The sequence below is a fragment of the Mustela nigripes genome, chromosome 3 (assembly GCF_022355385.1).
Source record: "Mustela nigripes isolate SB6536 chromosome 3, MUSNIG.SB6536, whole genome shotgun sequence".
Classification (NCBI taxonomy): domain Eukaryota; kingdom Metazoa; phylum Chordata; class Mammalia; order Carnivora; family Mustelidae; genus Mustela; species Mustela nigripes.
Genome location: NC_081559.1, coordinates 104,334,861 through 104,362,657, shown reverse-complemented (window position 1 = coordinate 104,362,657; position 27,797 = coordinate 104,334,861). Strand labels below are relative to the sequence as shown.

Sequence of the window (27,797 nt, the reverse complement as noted above, 5' to 3'; positions counted from 1 at the left end):
TCTAAGTTCCTCTGCACCCCTTCCCTGGCCATGGCTCACATGTATCTAATGGAAGTGTCCACAAGCAGGGCCAGCTTCATGGGTGTGGGACCTGTGTGGTCACTTGGGGCGCAGCTGGGTTTAAAGTTCTGCTGCCGCCATCTTGAAATTTTGGGCAGTGTTCGGACACACCCCACACACTTCGCACTGGGCCCTGAAAGTGACATAGCCAGTCCCATGCAGAGTACATACCAATGAAACAGTCAGCCCTGACTACCAGCAGGAGACACAGAGATCAAAACTCTCCTTCACGCACTGAGTGTGGGCAGAACACGTTACAAAGCCACAGTGACCTCCCCCATATTTCTCTTCCAAGGAGGATGAGCAAGGAGATCAATAAGAATCATCATTAAGAGTCTCCCCTCCCTGTGCTGTGGGCGCAGGGAGGCAACCCCTGCCCTGATCCCCGGGGCAAGTGCAACCTTGGGCCAATTAACAGACCTCTCTGAGGCCTTGTTCTTTCTTCTCTCCAATTATAAAAGCAATAAGCGCTCATTATAGAAAAACTGAAAAGCACAGGAAAACAGAAGGAAAGGCACCTATAACCTCATTATCTAAGTAGCTCCATTGTGAACACTTCAGGCTTTTCTCCAGCCTTCCCTCTGTGTCTGAGTTTCGCATTTTCACATAGGCAAGGAAAGCCCGCCTCCTTCCCCCTCCGGAAAGAGGATTGGTGCTCTCTGGGGGCTTCTTCTTGGCAGCCTATGGGTCGAAGGGAGAACTGCTTGCGGACTTCAGGGACGGTGACAGAATGTGGGCCTTGCCCCATTCCTAGGCCTCTCAGACCTGGCCTGAGGCTTTCACGTTCCCAGAAAACAAGAGTCCATGCTCAGTCCCCTTTGCAAACTGGAAGCCCATTAGCTCCTCAGAGGCTATACCCTGTCTTCATGAAGGCCCAGAGCGACTGGGGAATTGCTCTTGGGGACAGAGCCCACAGGGAAGCTGGGCACCAGGCACCGGGTCTCGGTAACGAAGGGGGCATCTGGAAGGACCTGGGCCTGCTGATCTACAGGTTCGGTCTGATGGCCCACGCAGGGGCTGTCCGTCACGGGGTTTGTTAGCAGAGCATTTTCATCTGAGTTGGGTGCCAATATTTAAAACTTGGCAGCAGCTGCTCTCGGAAATCAGGAGACCTGGCAGCTCTGGGCACACAGGTCCACACAGTGACAGCTATCCAGAGATGGAGCCCCTGTGTGGCCGCGGCCTCCAGGCCCCTCCATTTCTCCCCTAACCTGCTCCTCAGCCCCAGGCCTGCTTGCCGTGGGGCGTGCTGGGGTTCAGTGGCATGTAGGCCCAGGGGAGATGTGAACAAGGTTCCTATCCTCTGTCCTTACACTTTTTTATAGTCTACTTTTTTTCACGGCCCATCATCACAGAAGCAATTAGTAATGAAGGGAAAGCAACCAAAAAGCAATCAGCATTATCCCAATGGGGAATTTAACCATGACCATGGGCTGAAATGCTGTGAAGCCAAACTTTGTTCAGTACATCTTCTTTCCTAACAGGAACAAAGAGAGGTTACCATGGCAACAGGGGCTTGGAGCTTGGCGGTCAGTGTTGCTGACGCTGGTGCTGACCACTCGGCAATCAGAAAGCGGGTGGGCAGTGGGGGTGGGGGCATAGAGCAAAGCGGAGGAGCAAACACTGGCTGCAAATGTGAAAACCTTTAGTTTGGTTGTTAGCTCTCTTCTGTGTTTGGCTTTATGTCTGGCAAGCGTGGACAGTTGCTTCTACGGGCTGCCCTCTGGATTTGGCGGGTAAGAAAGACTCATTGACCCAATTTCTTCCTTTTCCTTCATCGTGTGTGGGAGCAGTGTCCCCTATACTGGTTTTGAGGAGCTCTTGGCATCTGTGTACGATTCATTCCTTCAGTAAGCACTTACCGAGCCCCTACCATGGGAACAAAACAGACACGGTTCCTTGCAGAGGTAAAATCACAGACAGATGATCAGACTGAAACGGGGTTGGCTCCTCTGCAGGGAAAATGCAGGTAACTATAAAAATTACTAAAGACCTTTTTGTTTTATTCCGTTAACACCTGATCAGGGGGCATCTGGGTGGCTCAGTCGGTTAAGCACACGATTCCTGATTTCAGTTCAGGGCATGATCTCAAGGTCTTGAGATGGAGCCCCAAGTCCAGCTCTGCACTCAGCAGGGAGCCTGCTGGAGATTCTCTCCTTCCCTCTGCTCCTCCCCCAACTTGTGCATGTGCATACGCATGCGCTCCTCTCTCTCGCTCTCTCTCAAATAAATACATACATCTTAATAAAAAAAGATGCTCTCACCCTCTCCCTCTGATCCACCTCCCCTTTTCTAGAAAAAAAAAATAAAAGAGTATAAGGGTAAGCCTAATTTACAATGGAAGTGCCTAGAAGTTCTCAGAAAGGCCATTTCCCTAAAACTAGAGGATGAACATGAAGAAATCAGGCAATGGGTCTTCACAGCAGAAGAGCAAACACAAAGGCTCCAAGGTGTGCAAAACATGAGCACATTCTAGGAACAGAAGAGCTGCTGTGATGCACAGTAAACAAGGGGACAGCAGCCCACGATGAAGCTGGAGAGAGAGGTAGGGGCCAACTTGCAAGTAGCTTTATAGTCTATGGGGATGATTTTTTTCCCAAGAGCAGTCGGGCTTTGAAACAAAGTGGCTGTATGGAGAAGAGGTGAGAAAAGAGATTATGATCACTTTTAAAGGGCTAGGGGAAAGAGTATTCAAGGCTGACAATAAAGGAAATTCAAGGCTCACACACAATAAAGGAAATAGAAGTTAAAACCACATAGAGATACCAACTCTCCCCCTATCAAATAAACAAAAACCTAGAAACTTCACAAAACATGGTGACGATAAAGCTATGGAGAAACAGAAATTCTCTTACATTGCTGATAGGAATGCAAAATGGCACAATCCCTGTGAAAGGGAATTTGGCAACGTCTAGCAAAACTAAATCTGCGTTTGCCTTTTGTACCAGATATCCTACTTCTATCCCAAAGAAACACCAACAAAAATAAAGGAAAAAAAAGTATCTTTGCACAGAACTATTCGTCGCAACACTATTTATAATAGCAAAAGCCTGAGAAACCCAAATATCCATCAATAATAGAAGATACACTTTCACATCACTCAGCAATTCCATTCCCAGACATTTGCCAAAGAGAAATAGAAGTCCATCCCCAAAAAGATCCACATGGGAATGTTTATTGCAGCCCTAATCATACCTTCCAAAAACTGGAAACAACCAAAATATCCCTCCCCTGGCGAAGGGATAAATGACAGTATCCACTGTATGGGTATACAATGGAATCCACTCAGCAATCAAAAAGAAAACAAGCACACAAAACATAGATCTCAAAGGCATTGTGCTAAGTGTGAGAAGCCAGACACAAAGGCTACCTACTGTAGGCCTCCACTTACATGAAATTCTGGAAAAGGCAAGACTACAGCAACAAAGCAGACCAGTGGCTGCCAGGAGCTGGGGTTGAGGGAGAAGGCCCGACAACAAAGGACACAAAGGAATTTGGGGGGTTGGTAGAAATGGTCTACATCTTATTGGTCATGGTGGTTACATGATTAAATTCAAAATTCATTGAAATTGTATGCTTAAATTTTGTGACTTTCATTTTACTTAAATTATACCTCAATAAAGGCCAATTTGGGGGACCCGCTGGGTGGCTCAGTTGGTTAAGCATCTGTCTTCAGCTCAGGCCATGATCTCAGCCCCAAGTCAGGCTCCCTGTTCATCGTGGAGTCTGCTTCTCCTTCTCTCTCTGCCCATCCCCCCGATCATGCACACTCTCTCTCCCTCGCTCTATCTCAAATAAATAAATAAAATCTTAAAAAAATAATAATAAAGGCCAATTTTATTTCAGAGTAAGGAGAAGGAAGGAAGGGTATTCTAACTGGTGACTTTGTAAGGTTGCTAGGGTACCAATTCACTATGCTAAAAAATTATAATTAAAGGGAAAGAATCAAGTAGTTCAGTACCTGTACAGACTACATTTCAGGGTGCAGCCTCTACCCTGGTCCTTTTAGATTCTGCTAAACATCAGACTCACGAGCCAACAACAGGCCTCTGGGGGGCCATAGTGCAGGAACACAAATGGCCAGCTGCCGCTTCCAGTCGGCGACGAGAGAAGAATTAGGCACAAACAAGTCAGCTGCGAAAGACTGGGAGCAGGGGACAACAGTGGAAAAGGACTGCTGCCACGAGCAACTCCACAGTCTCACTTTTATTGGATAGAAAACAATAGCCAACAGAAGTATTGATGAAGGTCAAACGTTAATCCCGTCTTGCAGACAAGCAAGAAGGAGGCTAAAGTTTATAGTTAAACAAGCACATTCAAAGGACTCATCTAACTAACAACGGGCGCATCTGGGAAGAGAAAGGAGCGATAACGGATAAGGGAAGCAGGCGGTTTTTGTTCCACCCTGAGCTGACCGGGTGTTCCTGGGTGCTCGGCTTCCCTGAAGTAGGCGGCGCTCCGCCCTGGGCAGGCCGGGCGTCCAGGCTGCACGGCTTCAGGGTCGTACATCGTCCTTCTCCCCAAAGACCTGTTGTCAGTATCAGTATTTTTTAAGGCCATGTCTAAATGTGCTTGGCAACAAGTAAAATCCTCCAGGGGTTACAGTTTAAGTAACAAATTGTTCCGAGGGGCAGCAGCAGCCAGCAGGGCAGCACCAGGCACCCCTCCTCCACGGACATGTCCTAGGCCATGCAGCAGCCCAAGAGCCACCCCAGGAGCTGTCCTCTCCCCAGGGAACAGCTCAGTGCTGGGGAAGGAGAACTCCCTAGGACCGGTGCAGGAGACATGCTGGGGTAGAAGCCTCATGCCCCTACAGGAAGCAGTAACTCTGCAACGGTCAATAGGCAAGAGCTTCTGGGGTGCTCACAGGAGTCCCTGCACTCAGGGAATCCATGGTTGATCTTCCAAGGCATTTCCAAAGAGGGATGTGACAGTCCTCTGAGTTGACCTGCCCCTCCTTCCACACCTCCATGGTTGATTCAGACCAGGGTGGACTCCTGGCCCAAGGCCAGCCATTCTGCCAGCTGACCAGCAACCAGCCCACTCACAATTTAATTAACCTTACTTCACACCATACACATACAAAAATTAATTCTACAAGGACGGAAGACCTATAGTGAAAAGCTTCTAGATATATAAATAATATATATAGATATATAGATATATATAATATATAGATATGTATTGTAGATATAGATATATAGATATATATAGATATATATCTATTTGTCTTCTAGATATATAAATACATAAATAAAGCTTCTAGAAAAAAAACATAGGTGAATCTGTCATGAATCTCTAAGTGTGTGCAAATACATTTTGAACAGACAACAAAAGGCATTAGCCACAAAAGGAAAGATTAAGAACTCTGATTACAGTATAATTAAGGATTTCTGTTAAGAGCCACCATTAAGGGAGTAAAAATTCAAGTCACAGATTAGAAAAAGATATCTGTGACACATTTATCTCTGAAAGGCTCCTATTGAAAATATACAAAGAACCCTTACAAATTACTAAGAAAAAGACAACCCAATTTTAAAAAGGAAAAACATGGTGACAATTTCACAAAAGAGGATATCCAAATGGCCAATACATGTATGAAAAAGTGCTCAGCATTACTACATAGGAATGGATACAAAGTGGGGGGAAACCCCAATAAGATACTGTGACACACCCACCAGGATGGCCACCAGCAACAAGAGATGGTGAGGGCATGGGGCTCCTCGGACTCTAGGTCCTACCAGAGGCATAGTAAAATTATACGACCACTTTATAAAACAATATGGCAGCATCCATTCAAACCAAACAGGCCTTTAGCTGTGACCCAGAAACCCCCATCATAGGCCCAGACTCCTCAAAAAATATACAAGAATATACACAGTAGCTTTGTTCATTGTAACCAAAACTGGAAACTCAAATGCCCACACAAAGGAAAATGGATTTTTTTTTTAGATTTTATTTACTTATTTGATAGAAAGCAGAGCAAGAGAGAGAGAAATAGAGAGTGCACACGAACAGGAGTGAAGGGCAGAGAGAGAGGGACAAGCAGACCCCTCGCTGAGTGGGGAGCCTGACAAGGGGCTTAATCGCAGGACCACAGGATCATGACCCAAAGTGGAGGCGGATGCTTAGCTGATTGAGCCACCCAGGAACCCCAAGGAGAATGGATTTTAAATTCAATTTATTCATGCTGTGAACAAGGACAGAGCAAAAAAGAGAGAGAAGACAGAGAGGATTGCTGCCCCACACAAAGTCATGGCTGAATCCTGAAGACATGATGGAAAGAAGCCAGATATATAAGAATATACATTGTTTGTCTGTGGTGATGGAACTCAGAACGCCCGTTGCCTTTAGGGAAAGGGTGTGGAGGGGGATGGGACACGAGAGGTTTCTGGAAAGCTGGAAGCATTCTCTGATATTTCTTAATATCAGCATCATCAGGTGTTGAAATTCATCTGTAACACTCTACTGTGTTAAATTTAATATCTATGTCAAGTCTAATCTAATCTCTGTCAAATACATGTGTGTTAAATCTTTTTAAAAAATTAATCATCTAACTAAGAGACCATGTGTGAATCTGGGAACGCATGCAGGGTAAGCTCCAGAGTGAGCCCCTGGCAGCCCCAGGCTACAGAAAGAAGACAAGGGGCTATGGCGGGGAAGCCAGCTCCAGAGCAGAGAATGGGACAGGAGGGATTAGAAGCCTCAGGAAGGTGGTGGGAAGACCCTGAGAGTCAGGGGACAGGGTCGCTACTGAGTCTCTGGCCCCAGCTCTAAGTCCTGACTTCTTTCAGCAAAACCTCAGCATTCCAACCATAAACCCCGTCATTACTTGAGGTGACCCGTGTGGAACCAAACCTTGTGATTTGCTCTCTAGTCACTTGTTTCCAAATGTAAAACTCAAAAATGGAGAATCTGGGTAAGCAGCTGATAGGAGTAGAAACTGGTATATTTTCTAGAAGACAGTTTTTGTAATATAAAGCAAAAGACTTAAAAATGAATACACCCTAGGAATCTTTAGGTCAATATTTAGATATTCCAGAGATTTGTTTAAAAAGCAAAAAACAGGGGCACCTGGCTGGTTCAGTTGTAAGAGCATGCAATTCTTGAGCCCCACTTACATAGAGATTATGTAAATTTTTTAAAAAAGCAAGAAAGGAAAATAACCAATTTGTCTAACAATAGCGTTAAACTCTTCATCCGTCCTATGATTTCTTTTTGACTTTTTTAAGATTTTATTTTTAAATAATCTCTACACAAACATCGGGCTTGAACTCACAACTCAAGATCAAGATCTGTGTGTTCCACACATAGACCAGTGGAAAAGAGTAGAGAGCCCAGATATGGACCCTCAACTCTATGGTCAAATAATCTTCAGCAAAGCAGGAAAAAACATATGGTGGAAAAAAGACAGTCTCTTCAATAAATGGTGCTGGGAAAATTGGACAGCTATATGTAGAAGAATGAAACTTGACCATTCTCTTACACCATACACAAAGATAAACTCGAAACATGAGGAACGAAAGACCTCAACGTGAGGCAGGAATCCATGAGAATCGTAGAGGAGAACATAGGCAGTAACATCTTCGATATTGGCCACAGCAACTTCTTTCAAGATATGTCTCCAAAGTCAAAGGAAACAAAAGCAAAAAATGAATTTTGGGGACTTCATCAAGATCAAAAGCTTCTGCACAGCAAAGGAAACACTCAACAAAACAAAGAGGCAACCCACAGAATGGGAGAAGATATTTGCAAATGACAGTACAGACAAAAGGCTGATATCCAGGATCTATAAAGAACTCCTCAAACTCAACACACACAAAACAGATAATCATGTCAAAAAATGGGCGAAGACATGAACAGACACTTCTCCAATGAAGACATACAAATGGCTATCAGACACATGAAAAAATGTTCATCATCACTAGCCATCAGGGAGATTCAAATTAAAACCACATTGAGATACCACCTTACACCAGTTAGAATGGCCAAAATCAACAAGACAGTAAACAACATGTGTTGGAGAGGATGTGGAAAAAGGGGAACCCTCTTACACTGTTGGTGGGAATGCAAGTTGGTGCAGCCACTTTGGAGAACAGTGTGGAGATTCCTTAAGAAATTAAAAATAGAGCTTCCCTGTGACCCTGCAGTTGCATTCCTGGGTATTTACCCCAAAGATACAGATGTAGTGAAAAGAAGGCCCATCTGTACCCCAATGTTATAGCAGCAATGGCCACAGTCACCAAACTGTGGAAAGAACCAAGATACCCTCCAACAGGCGAATGGATAAGGAAGATGTGGTCCATATATGCTACGGAGTATTATGCCTCCATCAGAAAGGATGAATACCCAACTTTTGTATCAACATGGACAGGACTGGAAGAGATTATGCTGAGTGACATAAGTCAAGCAAAGAGTCAATTATCATATGGTTTCACTTATTTGTGGAGCCTAAGGAATAACATGCGGGACATGGGGAGATGGAGAGAAGGGAGTTGGGAGAAATTGGAGTGGGGGGAGAATCATGAGAGACTATGGACACTGAAAAACAACCTGAGGATTTTGAAGGGGTGGGGAGTGGGAGGTTGTGTAAGCCTGGTGGTGGGTATTATGGAGGGCACGTATTGCATGGAGCACTGGGTGTGGTACATAAACAATGAATTCTGACACACTAAAAAGAAATTTTAAAAATTTAATTTAATTTAATTTAAAAAAGAGCTGCATGTTCCACCTACTCAGCCACCCAGGAGCCTCTTTTTTTTGTTTTTTTAATATATTATAGGATATCATTAAACCATTCTTTATAACAGAAAAAAAAAACTGGGGTGCCCAGGGGGCTCAGTGTGTTAAGCCTCTGCCTTCAGCTCAGGTCATGATCTCAGGGTCCTGGGATCGAGCCCTGCATCAGGCTCTCTGCTTGACAGGGAGCCTGCTTCCTCCTCTCTCTCTGCCTGCCTCTCTGCCTACTTATGATCTCTCTCTGTGAAATAAATAAATAAAATCTTTAAAAAAAAAAAAAGAAAAAGAAAAAAAAACTTAAGACATCTTAATGTCTATGAAAGGGATAATGATTAAATTGCATAGCCACATTCTGAATAATTATGCAATTAAAAAACAAAGAAGAAGAAGAAGAAGAGGAAGGACGCCTGGGTGGCTCAGTCAGTTAAGTGGCCAAGTCAGATTTCGGTTCAGGTCATGATCTTGGGGTCCTGGGATCGAGCCCGCATCAGGCTTCCTGTTCAGCGGGGAATCTGCTTGAGGATCCTCCCTCTCTCTCCCTCTGCCACTCTGCCACAGAGCACACTCACGTGCTCTACTCTGAAATAAATAGACCTTTCTAAAAAAGAAAAAAAAATGAGATAAATCCATATGTCCTGACATGTTGACTGAAAAAGTGTTGATACAAAAAGCAAATTGCAAATAAAACGAATGCTATGAATAGATGTTGTTGATAAATTAACAAATATGATGCTTATATATTTACATTTGCATTTTAAATGTTATTAAAGTTTAATTATTTTTTAATTTTCCTACCCATGAATTTTTTGAGTTTTTAATAATGAGTGTACTATTGATGTAATTTTTTGAACTAAAGAAAATTTTTAAATAATAATGTTGATACAAAGAAAATATACTGGCATGCCTGGGTGGCTCAGTTCGTTGGGTATCTGCCTTTGGCTCAGGTCATGATCCCAGAGTCTTGGGATTGAGCCCCACATTGGGCTCCCTGCTGGGTACGAAGCCTGTTCTCCCTCTCCCACTCCCCCTGCTTGTGTTTGCTCTCGAAGAAAATATACTGAAACCAAGATTCACGCTATATTTCTAAATTGAAAAGAAGCAATTTACAAAAGAGAATGTAGAATATGAGACCTTTTTCTGTAAACTTTCAAACCACACAAATATTAAAAGTGGATATTTTAGATATTGGTATTAAGGAAAAGATAAAATGGTAACAAGTTAAAGTGGTAAAAGTAGGCAAAATTTTTTAAATATTTATTTATTTATTTGAGCGAGAGAGGGAGAGTGAGCTTGAGATAGAGAGAGTGGGCACCAGCAGGAGGAGAGGCAGAGGGAGAGGGAGAAGCCGATTCTTCGCTGAGCAGGGAGCCCGATGCAGGGATCCCAGGACCCTGAGATCATGACTTGAGCTGAAGGCAGATGTTAAGCCAACTGAGCCACGCAGGCGCCCCTAAGCAAAATTTTTAAACAAAAAATAAGACAACATGGGGAGACAGCCATTTTCACAGTCACTGGGACAGCATACACTGGGACATATCTGGAAAACAATGTGAAATTGTGTTTTTATCAGTCTTAAAACTACTTATAATTTTTGTCCAAAAATATGATCTAGAACTCTATTCTCAAGAAATAATCCCAGAGATGCAGTCAAAGATTGTACACCAAGATATTCCTAACAGTATAATTTGTAACAACAGAAAACTGGAAACTGTGTGGAGTTCCAATATAACTGTTTTCAAAGATGCAGAACAAAATCAGAAAACCATAAACTAAAATTATAACAATGCTTTCTTCATTGGTTGAAATATATTTTTATTTTATTTATTACTGTCTCATATTTTTTAAACTTACTAGTGGCCCTTTACTGTTTTTTACCATTGGGAAGAGAAAGGATTTTTCTAAAAACAATAATAAGCCAATAATCATTGTTTTTTCTATGATTTCTCTCATATGAGGGACCTAGAGCAGTCACATCCATGGAGACATAAGTAGAATGGTTTGGGCCAGAAGTGGGGGGAGGGAGAATAGGGGAGTTAATGGATACAGAGTTTCAGCTGGGGAAGACAGCAAAATTCTGGAAATGTATGATGGCTATGGATAACAATATAAATGCATATAATCCCACAGACCTGTACACTTAAAAATGGTTAAAATGGTAAATTTTGTTATATACCTTTTAACCACAATTTTTTAAAAAGTACAGTCCGTAAGTTTTTGAGTAGTTTCTATGGACTGTTCCATTTATAATTCTTCCAAGTAAACGTTTCTAACTAACCGTAAGGAGTGACAGATCATTAGGAATCCTCAGGAGTGATTAGATAGAGGACAAACCCAGGAAGAAAGCCACCTCAGTGTGCCAAAGGATAGCAATAATCTGCATTACAGAATTTATGTGGATCTTTCCTATCAGTTCCCCAATTGGTGGGAACAAAGACAGCTCCAAGCTGTCCAGTATATATAAAAAGTCCGACATGTATACATATATAAGTAAATATATATAAATACACAAAAGCTGAACATTGATCCTCACCCCAATTCTTGTCTCCAAAACTCTCCCTGGTACGTACAGTACGTCTTTCCCAAAGTCTCCAGTGTGGGGCCATGGTTGACCCCGATGTAGACACTAAAAAGGCCACCTCCCCTGATTTGAACCTGCCACCGCTGTTCCTGAGGGTACTGGATCCTTCAGGCCTTCCTAGGGTCTCCTCTGCAGCCCTTCCTACCCATATCCCTCTGGAGGCAACAGCCCACTATAACTGCAGCATGAAATGTGAGGCTCAGAGAAGAGAGGCGAGATAGCAGACTGCTGTGTACTCTGCGTCCTGTGCGTACAGACAGGCTAACAGAAAGGTGTTGGACATCTGAGGGGTTAGCATTCTGTTTTATCTATTCTCCAAAGGTTAAGAAAAGTCCAAAAACGTAACACTTAATCCCTATGTTGAGATACAATTTTAATTATGTCCTTCATCTATTCCCTTCAACCTCACAATACCTGTTGAGCTTTTTTTTTTTTTTTTCACATGCCAGACACTAGCGGAAGAGCCTGGGATTCGATGATAAGCTAGACGGCAAGCCTGCCACTAAAGAACTCAGACCTAGCGGAGAGTGTGGACAAGCGGACAGGCGAGTATGATGCAACCATAACCCAGTGCACTGCGGGCTATGAGGCAGTGAAGCGCCGGGCCCCACGGCGCTAGGGAAGTGAGCATCACTCACTTGTGGCCTTCCTGTGTTGCACTTCCCAATATGCAAGAACTTTTATTACACATCTTAGCATTTTCATTTATTCTTTACTGCATTTCAAGAGTAAGAACTTCTTGCTTTGGTTCACTGGTTTCTCAACCTTGGCACTACTGACATTTAGGACTTGATCATTCTTTGCTGTGGGTTGTCCTGTGTGTGACGGGATAGGTAGCAGCATCTCTGGTTTCTACCCACTAGATGCCAGCAGTCCTTTCCCCAAGTTGTGTGGATTTAAAAATAAATAAATAAATAAATAAATAATGTGTCCAGACATTGCAGAAGTCCCCTAGGGGACAAAACTGCCCCCAGCTGAAAATCACTGCTCTTCTGTTCCTCACACAGGCTGAGGAAACTTAAACGCCTCTGAATGTTGCCCCTTTGCGTTGTCAAGGTACGCTCCTCTCCTGAGCCGTACAGCCTGTGAATTCCAACCCGCTGTGGCCGTGCTCCCAGAAGCACAGTGAGCAGTGTTCCGGTATGTGCAGGGAGGAGTGGGCGAGCAGGCGGGCAACACCACTGTCAAAAGCCTGGGATGCCTGCCTAAGCAACGTGCCCTCCATCCACCAGGCAGCCATCATTAGAGCTGGCGAGCGATCATACTTGAAGAATCAGACTTCACGGGGCGCCTGGGTGGCTCAGTGGGTTAAGCCGCTGCCTTCGGCTCAGGTCATGATCTCAGGGTTCTGGGATTGAGTCCCACATCGGGCTCTCTGCTCAGCAGGGAGCCTGCTTCCTCCTCTCTCTCTGCCTGCCTCTCTGCCTACTTGTGATCTCTGTCTGTCAAATAAATAAATAAAATCTTTAAAAAAAAAAAAAAAAAGAATCAGACTTCACAATATGGTGGCAGCAGGGCACGGGGAAGACAGGAGACTAATGGGCTCTTGGAAAGGCCTGGCAACGAGTGATGGCATTCTGATCTAGGAACGTGGTGTAAACAGTAGAAAAAGGCACAAGCGGCACAGAAGTCAACTCTCCTCAGGAGCAGGTGGAGAGACAAGGGAGAAGAGCCAAGGCTGGCTCCCACGGCCAGGGCCTCAGTGGCCCCGAGGCGGAACGTACATATGAGAAGGGCTTGGGGTCGGTCCAGCTTGAGAGGGGCGGGAGCCACAGACGGGCTGGAGGACAGCAAGCAGCCCTCCTGTGCTCCAAACCGGTTTCTTCCTCTGTAAGTGGAGACAGATGGCCAACACCCACACTGCTGGGCAGATGAAATGAAATATTTCATGTGAGCCCTGCGCACAACGCCCAGCATTGGTGCTCCCCCCACAGGGCCACTGACTGAAACCACAAGGAGCAATTTGTGAAGATAAATGGCAAGATGAGCATTCTGGCTTTTTATTAAGATATAATTTGCATACTACAAACCTCATCCATTTAACGAGTACAGCTCACTGCTGTTTAGTATATTCATGAGGTCATACAACCATCACCTCCAACTGCTTCCAGCACGTATTCACCCCCGCAGAGAGGAACACCATACCCATTAGCAGTCACTTCCCGCTCTCCCCTCCATCCCACAGCAACCGCTAATCTACTTTCTGTCACCATAGACGTCCCTAGTCTGGACTTTACTTAAGTGGAATCACAGAGCATGTGGTCTTTTGTGACTGGCTTCTTTCACTTTACATGTTTTTGCGGTTTATCCCTATGTCACATATCTTATTGCCAGTAGCATTCCACTGGGGGGAAACGGCTCATTTTGTCATCCATTCACTAGATGATAGATAGTCGAATGGTCTCCACTCGTAGGCCATTACGAACAATGCTGCCATGAGTATTAGTGTGCAGGTCTTTGTATAGACTTGTATGCAGAGTTTTCAGCTCTCAAGTACATATCTAGTCATGAAGATGCCCGGTCATAGGTACCTCTGGGTTTAATTTTTTGAGGAACTGCCAGATTGTTTTCCAAAGCAGCACCAAGTGGTGATTGGAATTCAAGGCTAGAGCACAAGCACATCAGCTTGAGTGGCTGGCAGCCCCGAGAAGACAGGCTAAGGAAGAAAAGGAAACCCCTGGGTACACCTCCTCCTCCATTTATCCGAGCCCCCTAAGTTGTCAAATACAATGTGTCAGGACAGCTCTGAAAGTCAGAGGTAAAAACACTCTGACAAGGCAGGTGACAAAAATTCTTTTCTAACCTCTTAGGAAATTGTAAGATCCAATTATAAAATTACAAAATCCAATTATAGTATGTTTGTTCTGATGCCAGCAATGGAAAAGGCATTGCTAAAGGACAGAAACAGCTGGACCGTGGAACCTGAGTCTCCACGGAGCCTGGGAAGAAGATATCCATCGGAACCTCTGTGAAAGGAGCTCAAGACAATGAACAGACAGTCACACAGCGGTTAGCTAAGTGACAGTACTTCTGAAAGTTAATGCAGAATCCGCAAATACCTCAAAAAAAAGTTCTGAAAGTCAGTAGTATATTCAGGATAAACTACAATGTAGAAAATACATAGGCACCTTTAAGAGTTTTTTGTCATTTCCCAATTTACTACCATGTTTATTTCTTTCATAATCACAAAAGTAACGCAAGTTCACAAAGACAAAACTGTACAATATGGGTCATAAAGCAATGGTATGCATGTTTACATATTCCCCAAGGTGTCCCCACAACCATCATACCTTTGACTGAACACTAAGCATCACCTATTCCTTCCCTCCTTCCAATGCGTATAAAATACACGAGGATCAAAGTCAAAATTCTTCTGCAGTCAGCTCCAATTTCCTTTTGTTCTCCTCACTGAGGGTATTTTGGAAGTATTCCTATTTCCAGGCTGTTTTCAGTTTAAGGAAAGGCTGAGCTGTTTGATGACACAAGGCCAACACAGTCCAACAACCCAGGTGCCCATTGGGCCAGTTTTGTTAGATAAGATGAAGTCATAGGTATCTGGGTGGTTCAGTCAATATAGGGACTTTTGATTTTGGCTCATGATCTCAGGGTTGTGAGATCAAACCCCACAAAGCACTTCACACTGGGCACAGGGCCTGCTTAAGATTCTGTCTCCCTCACCCTCTGCCCCTACCCATCCACCCCCAAAACACAAAAACAGAAAAACAAGATGAAGTTCTGCCCCTGACCTGTGACAGGTGGGATAGCAGGTGAAGAATGGAAAGGCTCACTAAACTACCAAACCCGATTGGACTCATGTTGTTCCCTACTAATGCCCACCCCCCAGACTAGCCCCCGAAAGACTGATAGCCAAGTTTTGCTAGCCACAACTACAGAAGAGAACCTAGAGCCATCCTTCTGCTCCTTTGTTCTCCCTCTAGGGGATTTAAAAGAAAATAAGCCTTAAAGTTCACTGATGTTGGTCTTTTTTAACACCAATTATGAGTCCTTGTCTTAGTTGCATCAGTTCTGGGTCTAATGAACTAGAGTCTTATCAAAGTAGAAGGGTCAGGCACCTGGGTGGCTCAGTGGGTTGGGCCACTGCCTTCGGCTCGGGTCATGATCTCAGGGTCCTGGGATCTAGTCCCGCATCGGGCTCTCTGCTCAGCAGGGAGCCGGCTTCCTCCTCTCTCTCTCTGCCTGCCTCTCTGCCTGCTTGTGATCTCTGTCTGTCAAATAAATAAATAAAATCTTTAAAAAAAAAAAAAAGTAGAAGGGCCAATCCACGGACTCTGCTCCCCAAACAACCCCTTACTGATTAAAATGATATCGCAATCCTCCCCCAGAAAGCAAAAACAAACACCCTGCCCTTGTATCTCCCAACTGAGAAAAATGCTCTGGCTTCTCTTCAGTTGCCAGGGTGAGCAAAAAGTTCATCCGTGGAAGGCTGGACAACAAGGACATGGCAAAGGAAGTTGAAGTCCCCTCCTGACTTCTGAACTGGTCTCACTGGCCGGTCCAGCTGGTGGATCCAGACAGCAAGGCCAGCATTCGGTCACTGAAACACACAGCTGAAGTGGATGAATGCAGAACTCCAGCCAGAGCAGATGGCTGTGGGTAAATGTTAATTAATATTAAATGACACCAGATGATCACAAGTAACTGATTTAAGAAACAGGGTAAATAAGGGGAAAAAAACAAAATCACAAAGTAACAAGCCCAACTTCCTTCTCTGGGGGTTCCACATATTTTCATAGGTTTATTTTCCTTTAGTCAAAAGCCTTTAAGTTTTTATGGTGAGTAAAGGATTTCTGTGGCAATGGGAGAGAGCAGTGTACATATATCACTTTTCTGTTGGTCCTGGCTCCAGCTCAGGACAGACCTGACCGAGAGAGAATGACAAGAGTCTCTGACTCACTCCTCTTCCATCTTCTCCTTGTTGTCTTCAACTGCCTCCAGGGACTCCCTGACCTGATAATCATCCAGACCTCTCCCTGCCCCCAGAGACTCCTCTGCAACCAGAGCCAGAGATCCACTCCACCCAGTCTCAAGGATTCCCTCAGCTCCACTTAGGGCCCTACATTCTACCCCAAAAAGTACAGCCACCTGTGCAACATCTCCCCATCACAGTGAACCAACACTTGCCAAACTGACCTTCTCATCTTCCCACAGAAACTAGCTCCCACTTTCCTACCCGTATTTTTTTGGCTCGGATATCTGATTCTCCTCAAATATTCTTCCCTTGTCTTAGTCCATTCACGCTGCTCTAACAAAACCACCACTGACTGGGTGGCTTCAACAACAGGTCCGTGATCAAGTCAATCAAGGGGTCAGCTGATTCAGTGTCTGGTGAGGGCCCACTTCTTTTTTTTTCCTATTTATTGTTATTATACGCAGGGGGAGTGGGAGAGGGAGAAGCAGGCTTCCTGCCAAGCAGGGAACCTGATGCAGGGTTCAATCCCACCACCTCAGGATTATGACCGGAGCTGAAGGCAGACCCTTAAGGAATGAGCAACCCAGACACCCCAGAGGGCCCACTTCTTGGCTCACAGACCACTTCTCTGGGTTCTGTCCTCCTATGATGGAAGCAGGAAGAATCTCTGAGTCCCTTTCATTCGGGCACTAATCCCATTCATGAGGACTCCACCCTCATGACCTAATTTAATTGCCTTCCCCAGGCCCCACAACCAGTACCATCCAATTAGGGATTAGGCTTCATTGTATGGATGTGAAGGGACTCACACATTCAGTCCACAGCAACCCCCTGCTCCTCCTCCCTTGACCCCAAATTGACTCCTTCTTCCTTTTCAGTGCACTGCACCTGCATCTGATCAGGCCCACCACCAGCCACCCAAGCTGACCTTTACAACCTCAGACAGCAAGCACCTCCTCACAGGTCTCCCTGCCTTTGGTCTTTTCTATTAGTCAACATGACAGCCAGGATTCAAAACTGCAGGTGTCCGACTCCAAAGCTGCTCCCTCCCCACTTAAAAAAAAAAAAAAAAAAAAAAAGGAAGAAACCATACAGGCCCCCAGTGTCTATCATTCAAAATCCAAATTCCTTAACCTCTCAATTCAGGCTTTTCTAAACCTAACAGTCCGACATTACCAGACTGTCTTCTGCAATCAAGTGTGCGACATCCCCGTCCCTATTCAATTAACACAGGCATACCTCGTCTTAACTGCGCAGATACTGCATTCTTTACAGACTGAAGGTCTGTGGCAACCCTAGGTCGAGCCATTCTGTTGACCCATTCTGTCTACCCTATTTTCCCAATAGCATTTACTCACTTCCTCTCTGTCACATTTCAGTAATTCTCACAATATACCAAACTTTTTCATATTTGTTACAGTCATCTGTGATCAAGGATCACAATTCACCAATAGCTCAGATGACAGCATTTTTAGCAAGAGAATATTTTTTACAATTAAGGTATGTATTTTTTTAGACATTATACTATTAACAGACTACAATACAGCATAAACATAACTTCTATAGGCACTGGGAAAAAATTCGCTTGACTTGCTTTATTGCAATATCCGCTTTATTGCAGTGGTCTGGAACTGAATCCACAATATTTCCAAGGTATGCCTCTACCATTTCTGCTCTGGTTTCAATTCTGTGCCCCTAAGACATGATTTCCTCCTAGTTTCATGCTTATCTAAATCCTACCTCTTTCATGAACTGGCTCAAATTATACCTAAATTCCTACAGCAACTGTTCACAAATTATTTAGCAATGACATTGTATATAACACCTTGTCTAGTACTTGTCTTACTCATAGTAAGGAGCCCCTGGAGTGCTGAAGGGAAAACAGGTTGAGGGTCTCTTCAAAGGCTAAACATAAAATCATCATTATTACCATAGACTCTTAGGTATCTATACAAAAGAAATGGAAAAGTCCACCCATGCACAAGACTTGCACAGGATGCTCAAAGCAACATGATGAAACTTAAACCTTCCTCATCTGATGACTGGTTAAATGCGGAATACCCATACAAAGAACTACCACTCAGGAAGAAGGAACAAACTACCAATACATGCTGTGGCATGGATAGACTTAAAAACACTGCTAAGTGTTAAGACACAAAAGACCACATATTATATGATTTCATGATAGGACATATCCTCAGGTTTGGAGTCAGGCATGCGATGACACCCCACCTGGCGAGTGCAGTTCAGTCCAGACCAAGAACCAAGAAAGCCGTGATCTTGGAGTACACGATACAAACTGTGCCTGCGGCATCCAGCAGGTCCGCCTCATCTCTTCAGCTGTGTATTTAAGTAAAGGACTCGAAACACTGCCAAAGAAGCTTTCGTTCTTTATTAAATTCTCTTAAGCGTTACCAATATTATTATTCAAGTTTAAGACAGGGCAAATCTTAAGAAGTATTTATGGGTTCTCTTCTTATAAATAAATTTATAAAGAAAACATCCACTAATTCATCTCTACTCTCTCTAAGCTGCTCAGTTCTCTAAAACTGAAAAGAACAATTCTGGTATACTAAAAAACCAGAGCTGAGGCTTTTCAATACGTTCAATTACAATACTTTTAATTTAACTCTGAGTGGTTGGTGTCTTTTGATAATTTTAACTATTACACAGCAGTATGTGCTTATCACCCCTGGTCTTCTTCAGCCTCAAAACACCTTTAGAATTTATTCTCCACATAGAAGAAAACTATTACCAAACTTACTGCAAATGTTTGATCATGTAGATAAGCCTTTTATGCTCAACCCAGGCAGTGCTACTACTGCACATTTTAGATGACCGCCCTAGGCACTTCAAACATCTGAACACCTTTCTTCTTTCTACAAACTCTCCTACAGAAAGAGCAGTCAAGAAAATTGTTCTAAAACCCAAAAATGCAAAGCAATTTATGCTCCGTTTCTACTTCTTTCCTCAGGATGGAAAATTTGGTCAGTTCTTAACTTGGCCTGACCATGGCTCTAAGAGGGAATGCCAAATATTCTACTGCACAAACAGAAAGCTTAACCTGGTATCAGGCTTGAGAGGATACTTCCAAATACTTCCTTTTTTTCTGGAAACACTAGCACCTTCCTTTTGGTGAACTCCAAAAAAGTATGGGTTAAGTCACCATTTTAAACCATTTCAATTCAACAGCAAAAATTACATGGCAAGTATTCTTAGCACTACCTGAAAACAAGGAGGGGGGAGGTAGGTGCCAACAAGGCTCATGTGACTTGCCCAAAACTTTAAATCTAAAACCTGACTGTTGGGATAGCTGCCAACAACTTGAAATTGCTTACTCTAAAAAACATGAACAAATCAGCAGATCTTCTTTTTTAATTCAAGTTTTCTCTTTTTTCCAGACAAAGCACAGCAGTTTTGCTCTGAACATACCAGTCGGGGTATTGCTAATTTACTTGACTGGGTGGCTTTATAGTCTCAGACCAGACAGTCTAGCTGGCTGCTAGGAAAAAGGTTTCATAGCTTAAAAATATATTTATATGAAGTGTTAGTTCAAGATGTGTGTGAAAACGATTTTTAAGTTGCTGCAAGAGCAGAATGTTAAGGCAACATCAGAAAACAGAGGTGTGGTAAAACACTAAGCCCTACTCTACACCTGGTAAACAGAGCTAAATGAGAAGATGTTACTCAATCCCCTAATACAAAAACATCCCAAAATAATCTGTTGAACTTGACTTTGCAATTTCATCTTTTACATTTTGATGGCAGTGAGAGAGACCCTGGGGCTGTAACTCCCTTGCAAAAAAAAAAAAAATTCAACATCTGACTTACTTATGAGGCTTAAAATAAGGGAAATATAAAATAAGTTGTCCTTTGCTTGGCAACCATCCTTTTAAATTACCTATGTTTATACTGTATCCAGGCTACACCTGGGAGTGGATGGCTAATTTGGATATAGAAAACACCAAGGATCACTTCTGGAAGGAACACAAGACAATAAACTCCTCAATCAGTACATCAACAGCATCAGGGTAAGCAAGAAAAGGACTTTACCAAGAGACTGACATTTACACTTTTTGACAGAACTGAAATACACAGAATTACAGAGCATATTCACTGAAACAACAAAGAAAATCTGTCCTTGTAAAGGCTGTCTTTTTTACCCCCCAAAATGTGTTTCAATTTTGATACTTACACCACACACTGGTTAAGAAAATAAAGCGCGGTGTTTAGCAACGGGGCAATCCTAACTACCTTGAGAGGCACTGGGCTCACTCTCACTGGCAACCACTGAAGTCAGCAGGGCCAGGCACAAGGAGGGCCTCCTATTTCTCTGCACAAGCCGCCGCTGTCTCCTTATTGAAGCCCCGGATGGAGAGATCATAGACCACCTCCTCTACTTTCTTCACATCGTACTTCAAGCCGTCATAGCGCTTCCTCAGGGAGTCGTTTTTCAGGTTGAGAAGGCGGAAGCCAGAATCCAGCTCATTGATGAAGGTGGAGATGTGGAGGGGCCGGGAGTAGTCTCCCGCAGTCACACTGTTGACAGACAGCCTGGACTACAGGAAGGAAGGCAAACGGGGATACATTACAACAGGCCTCTTTTAGCACATCTCCCTCCCAATCACAACGAAAAGACCCTCAAGGACACACAACTTTTCCACAAGGTCTTTTGTAATTACATTTTGACAGTTGTTTAATATTACAGTTACTTCACGACTTAAGAAACCATTCCCCTTCTGTTGGAGTTTCTCTGGTCAAGTTTTCATCATTATGAACAAAGGCTACGGAGGACACCTTCATAACAGCTTTTGTTCTTTAGAATTATTTCCATAGGACAATTTCTCCAGTGACATAAAGGGAATACGGGCAAAAAAATATACACTTATACAGTTAAAACTGAAAGGAAGAGGTATTACCATCTTCTAAGAATTCACACATTGCTAAGTCTGCACAGCTAGCACACTGTTTGAACTGGCCTTTCTCTGATGACTAGCAAAACCTAGTACACACAGTGCACAATGACGAACCGGTGGTCAAGAGAAGGCTTAGAAAAGACTCCCTGAATTTTTGTGCCCATTTTAAAAACTGACAGTGAAGTGGGAAGAACCAAAAAAGCAAATGGCAGGAGTGCCTGGGTGGCTCAGTGGGTTAAAGCCTCTGCCTTCAGCTCGGGTCATGATTCCAGAGTCCTAGGATCAAGCCCCGCCATTGGGCTCTCTGCTCGGCAGGGAGTCTGCTTTCTCCTCTCTGCCTGCCTCTCTGCCTACTTGTGATTTCTGTCAAATAAATAAATAAAATCTTTAAAAAAAAAAAAAAAAAAAAAGCAAATGGCAGGGGCACCTGGCTGGCTCAGTTGGTGGAGCATGTGACTCTTGGTCTTGGGATAGTGAGTTCAAGCCCCATGGCAAGCATGGAGCCCACTTAAAAATAAAATAAAATATTAAAAAAATAAAAAGAAAATGGCAAATCACTAAGCTACTTACCAATTCACTGGCAAGAATTAGAACTCCTGAGAGATAATCTTCTACATCCAGATGAAATCCTTTCTCCCGATCTGGCTCAACTAAAAAATACACCAAAGTAAAAATAAGGTCATGATGTGAACAAAACCTGAACCTAAAAATATAAATCACTATATATATAAATATATATATATGCACACATATAATTTGTCTCAACGGAAAGATAAGAAAAATAATCCTTTACAATTGGGTTCATACTGTTGGCAACTAGTCCTCATTGTGGACTTTTGAGCTCTTTAGCCTGCAATTTTTCCTTTCATTCTTCTCTCAAAAAGTAACACCACCAAGAATGTTACCGAGTCGTATCAGAGAGTACCTTTGTTTTTGGACAATGCATGCCACAACACTTAAAAGCATAAGCTGTGATACTACAAGTGGCTTTCACATGATCCACACATGCACACAAATACACATGCACACAGAGCAAGAGGACTGAAAGACATGGCAAAATAACAGCAAGCAGGAAATCTAAGTGCAGTGCATACAGGTATTCACTATGCTGTTCTTTCAACTTTCTGTGGGCCTGGATTTTTTAAAACCTAATTTTACAAACTAAACGAAACAGGTGAGTGCAAAAAGCAAGCCACCACACTTTTTTACTTTTTGTGTTTCCAAATCATGAGTTTTCCATTTAGTTCCCATTTAACAAACAGAAAGTACAAGCAAAAGCTACCCTCCCCACCAAAATTAAGCTACCATGCCTGATCCTGCAGACCAATGCTAATGAAGATACTTACTGCCAAGAATTTCTGTAACTGCTTCTCGAGTCACTAGTGTTTCTGATTCCAAGTACACAACAAATGCCGCCAAGAAGACCAAACGCTGCAACACAAACCTCCAGTGCTCATGAAATCTGCATGGATATAAGCTCATTAGGTTGAGGGATTAGGGACCTTAACAAAGATAAATTCAGTACAATCACAGTCAAACATTTTAGAAATAGACTATTTTTTCAAGTCAAATCTATGTGAAGCCCCAATGTATAAAAATGTGTGAGAACAATTATGACACTTGAAATATATCAGATGAAGTCAGTAGAAGTTTTACAAGTTCAAATTTGTAACATTTTTTTTTTAAGATTTTATTTATTTCTGTGACAGACAGAGATCACAAGTAAGCAGAGAGGCAGGCAGAGAGAGAGGGGGAAGCAGGCTCCCTACGGAGCAGAGAGCCTGATGCAGAGCTTGAACCCAGGGCCCTGAGACCATGATCTGAGCCAAAGGCAGAGGCTTTAACCCACTGAGCCACCCAGGTGCCCCGTAACAATTATTATTATTATATTATTATAATTATAAATTATGATTTATATAAATTTTTATAAATTATAAATTATTATTTATAAAATTTACAATAATTAACATCAAAAGTTTAATAAATGGGAAACATGATCCAACTTCAATGAAAATAATATTTATAATTTAAGATTAGGTATGACAAGAACAACTGTATTTTAGAAGTTTAATCAGTTAGACCAAGGATACTGCTCTGAGAAAAATTAAAATTGGAAACACAGATAGATAAGAACTGCAACTGCATGTACATCAACTTCAACACCTAACTTATTGTCACACTTTGATTTACATGTAGCGTATCAAGAAAATCCTGGCTCACACATGTAAGAAATAACTACCACTGCAATCACTAAACCAACAGACTTAAACTTTCAGGATATCGCAGTTAAACTGAGCTAGAAGCCCAAAAAAAGCATACATAATTTTACAACCCCAGATATGAACTTCAGATATTAACACTATGCCTCCTAAATTTCAAAGATGGCAAATTCAAAAAAAATTTCAGTACAATTCAAGTCAAACAAAATCTTCTATGGGCCAAATCACCCAGAGGTCAGCCTCTGTGTGACCTCCAAACTGTATTATCTCTCAAGATCCCGTCAATTCTCTTGTTCAACGTCTCTACACATCCGTTATTACCTTACAGCAGGGGTCGCCAAACTTTCTCTGTGAAAGGTCAGATGGTAATATTTTAGGCTTTGTGAACCATATCCAGTCTCCATCACACATTCTTATTTGGGTGTTTTTAGTTTGGGTTTTTGTTGTTGTTGTTGTTGTTTTTAACAACCCTCTAAAATATAAGCGGTTCTTAGCCCCGAGAGGCAGTGGGCCACAGGTAGTTTGCCAACCCCTGTCTTAAATTATCTTGTGAAGTTGTATTATCTACTTCCCATATACACGTGGTTTTTGCCCACATATGTCTTAACAGAACATCTTTTTCACTAGGGAACATGTTTTCCACTAGGAAAACAAGTAAAGACTCTAAGTTCTTATTCATCATATTTCATCAATACCCAGATGCAGGGACACCTGGGTGGTTCAGTTGGTTAAGCAGCTGCCTTTGGCTCAGGTCATGATCCCAGCGTCCTGGGATCGAGTCCCACATCGGGCTCCTTGCTCCGCAGGGAGCCTGCTTCTCCCTCTGACTCTGCCTTCCACTCTGTCTGCCTGTGCTCGCTCTCACTCTCTCTCTCTTACAAATAAATAAATAAAATCTTTAAAAAAAAAAAAAATACCCAGATGCAGCTTTTTCCAGTTTAACATCTGTGAAATTAGGATGCATTTTACAATCTGTAAATTTCACAATTATGATTGGCAACAAATTTTCTTCCCTAGTGGTACATAAAATAATGGTGACTCTTAAAATTAATGGTGTTACAGATTCAACACAGCATAAAATATTAACTACTCAGCAGTAAAACTCAAACTCTGAGGTAATACTCAGTTCATGTATATACTGCCATCTAATCCCACAATTTTAACAGCATAAACGTGATTCACCCAATTTCAAATGTAACTTACATATACTAAAAAAAACTTTAATTGATCTTCATACAATGAATATTTTCTTCATTTTCATTGCAAAAATTATACATGTTCCTTAGGAAAATTCTCAAAGGGAGGAAAAAAATAAAGTCACCAAATCTGTCACCATTAAAATACCACCACTATTAATAGTTTGACCCTTTTTCATTGCTTCTTTTACATAGAGAAGTCTTCACCTAGTTCTAAGCAAATAACTCAGTACATACAATTTTTCTCCTGTCTTTACTTTTACTTCACATTACAAAATAATTCTATTTTTTCTTACAAACCTGTAATACTGTTCAGCAGGGAACTTGGTCTTCAAAGATGTTAGATGTGTTTTTACTGTACCAAAATGTTCTCGAGCTTTCAAACACCTCTTTGGAACTGATCACAAAAAGATAATCAAGCATAACAATAATGAAAGGTTTACCAAATTTCAAATACAGTTCTTCCTTAATAATCTACACAATCTATTTGGAAATAAATCAACTTAAAAAAAAATAATCTCATGACCCAATGCAGGGTATGCATCTCTACTTTTCAACCTGGCTCTCAAAATCTCACCTTTCATTTTCTGACTGATTTACCAACACTGAAAAATAGACAAAAATTTGCTGAAAGGGAATACCTTAGTAGACAAATCAGTAAGCTGTCCTAAATAATGTCACCCTCAAAGGCCAAGTAGCAGCTGCTATTCCTAGTCAGTCCTTAAAGGACTCCTAAAATTGGACAGCAGATAGCTCCTGTATTTGGTCAAAAAGAAGCTTTATCTCCATCTCACTGACCAACTCCATACCACTGAGAAAAATGACTTGCCTCTGACACTCATACATTATAATGTAATACCATTCTCTGACTGAAAATATATTCTAGCTCTTTTAGTTATGCTAGCTACATCTTACAATAAAGGTTCCATGTTTAAACTTATCCGATCTCCATTTAAGGGGCTGACTGTAAATACATTAGGAACATTTTACACTGGCCATTTCTTAACTAAAATGCCTATTAAACCATATTCAATGAATGAAAAACTGGGTTTAAAAGAGAGCTACAAAACTACTACAATTACCACATTGCAATTACATTAACACATCGTAACACAGAGAATTCTGTAAACACATAAAATGCTAAACTCACCTACTTACCCAATTTTTACTCGCCATAGAACATGAGGGGCATTGTTCTTAATAAAATGACAGACTGGGAATGTTTTCTAAACGGAAATTAACTCTTTAAATTAATTCTTCAAATAACTCTTTGAATAACGGACAAATTCGATTTTTAAAAACCCTTCAAAATCAAAAGAACTTACTGTCCTGAAAACCAGCACCCTGATGGACCCCTTGCAGTAGAGTTAAGATCTCTCGAGCTGTTTGTTCCAAACTCTGTACAACTTTTCGGATTTCCTAGAGAAAGCAAAAATCAAAGTAACAGACAAACTCAACATAGTTATTATCAGAACCCCAAACCAAATATACTAGAGAGTATAGACTGAATAACTATGACACCTTCCAACACATTCAAAACTCCTGACAATCTTTACAAGGACTGAAGCTGTGCAGAAAATACCCAGGTTTGAATCCTGACTTTGCCACTTCCTTCCTCTTTGAGAGTTTCAGCCTGAGATTTCTCATGCTGCCTTCAAAGGATAATCGCAACCTAACAGAAACACCCACTGGAACACTATAAATGTTAAAAGAGATAAAGTATCTGAATGCAATTTGTAAAAAGAAGAATGCAATGCAATACAAAGTGTGTGTTTTTCAATCACTTTACAAGTATTCACTGAGCATACTTATGTGCAAAGCATTGTGTAAATACTGGGTACCCAACTGGACAGTCCTTTCCATCCCGCAGTTTAGAGCATAAAGGGGAAAGACAGGCGTTTAAAAAATACGGATCGCACAATTTTTTTTTTAATGTAAATGCGCTACTAAAAAACACGGCAAGAAAAGAATCTTTCAGACTCTGAGATCAAGGATATAAATACGTGATAACCAGGACGAGAAAGAAAAGATACGAATGCCAGGGAAAGCAGAGAGTACATGCAGAAGTCCTGAGGCAAGAAACTATCGGCGGAACTAGAGGAATTTAAAGGAAGTAAACTGAACATAACACACACGGAAGATGGCGTAAAATGAGATAGGGTGAGGGGAGGAGACACACCTGTGGGCCACAGTAGGGTCTGGATTACTATTCTATGCGGAAAAAGAAACTACAGGAGAGCTCTAAAGAGAAGAGGCCCCACGTGCTTTTAAGCCAGCACAATAACCCCGCGAGACGCGTGTGGTCTTGAGTCCCAGGGGCTAACTGAGCCTTGGACAGAAATAAGCGCCGAAAAGGAGGAAGACGGACACTCAAACGAGGTTGGCGATGCTGAGCCGAGACTCGAACACAGAGAATCAGGACCAGGCAGGAGAATCGCGGGAAGGGGAGGAACATTCCCTAAGCTGAAGCAAGTGGGGAAGCAACCCACCCCCGGAGGCTTCCCCACCGCTCGAGACAGGGCAAGAGTAAGGCTGAGCTACACGGCCCAGCAAGCAAGGAAAGGGAAAGGGGAGGGGAAGAGAGGGGGCTCGCCTCTCGGATGTCCTGCTCGGCAGCCAAAAAGCCCTGCAGCTCCACGAAGATCTCGCTCACAGACATGGCGCCAGCTGTACAACAGGAAGCCAGTGCGGCGAGTGTGGCCGCAGAAAAGCGTTTCAGAGACCACCAGCGAAGTCAGTCGCAACGCCCGCCGCCGCCGCCGCGTCCACTGGGCCCTACGCTACGGACGTCGCTGGGGTCCTCCGAGGTCCGCGGCGCGCAGCATGCCGGGCTGTCCGCCGTGCTGCCTGATGTGTCGCCCGCCGCATCCGGAGCCGACGCGAGCGCCCAAGGGGCGGGACGGAAAGAAGTGGGCGGGGCTTCCATCTGGGGCTATTTCGGACAGGCCTCGCTGGAAACAGCCGCAGGAGTGGGGAGGAGGGTCCCACGGGGCACGTGGGCCTGAGAAGGCGGGGCCGGCTTGGAGGGGTGCGAGCGAGCGTGGCTCTTAGTTTACGTATTTGGTTTACGCTGAGTAGGGAGCGGGGGAGAGGTGTTTCAGTGCTGAAGAGCGTGCATAAAAAGCCAGGTGCGGAAAAATGCGGAGAGGTTGTAGTCTT

At 42.9% G+C, this 27,797-nt stretch overlaps 1 protein-coding gene across 2 annotated transcripts; it reads right to left on the bottom strand.

The window, feature by feature from the left end:
* Positions 1-18,684: 18,684 nt before the first annotated feature.
* TSN (translin) lies at positions 18,685-27,447 on the bottom strand. 2 transcript variants are annotated; one of them, XM_059394482.1, is made up of 6 exons: positions 27,232-27,439; positions 25,964-26,057; positions 24,939-25,035; positions 22,570-22,685; positions 21,794-21,873; positions 18,685-20,866 (listed from the first exon to the last, which is right to left on the bottom strand). In XM_059394482.1, exons 1-6 carry the CDS (start codon positions 27,295-27,297, stop codon positions 20,633-20,635), a joined length of 687 nt encoding a protein of 228 aa, XP_059250465.1. In that variant the 5' UTR covers positions 27,298-27,439; the 3' UTR covers positions 18,685-20,632. The 2 variants fall into 2 exon arrangements, with proteins under 2 accessions (XP_059250465.1, XP_059250466.1); XM_059394483.1 differs by lacking the exon at positions 21,794-21,873 and having other exon boundaries at positions 20,793-20,866; positions 27,232-27,447.
* Positions 27,448-27,797: the final 350 nt, after the last annotated feature.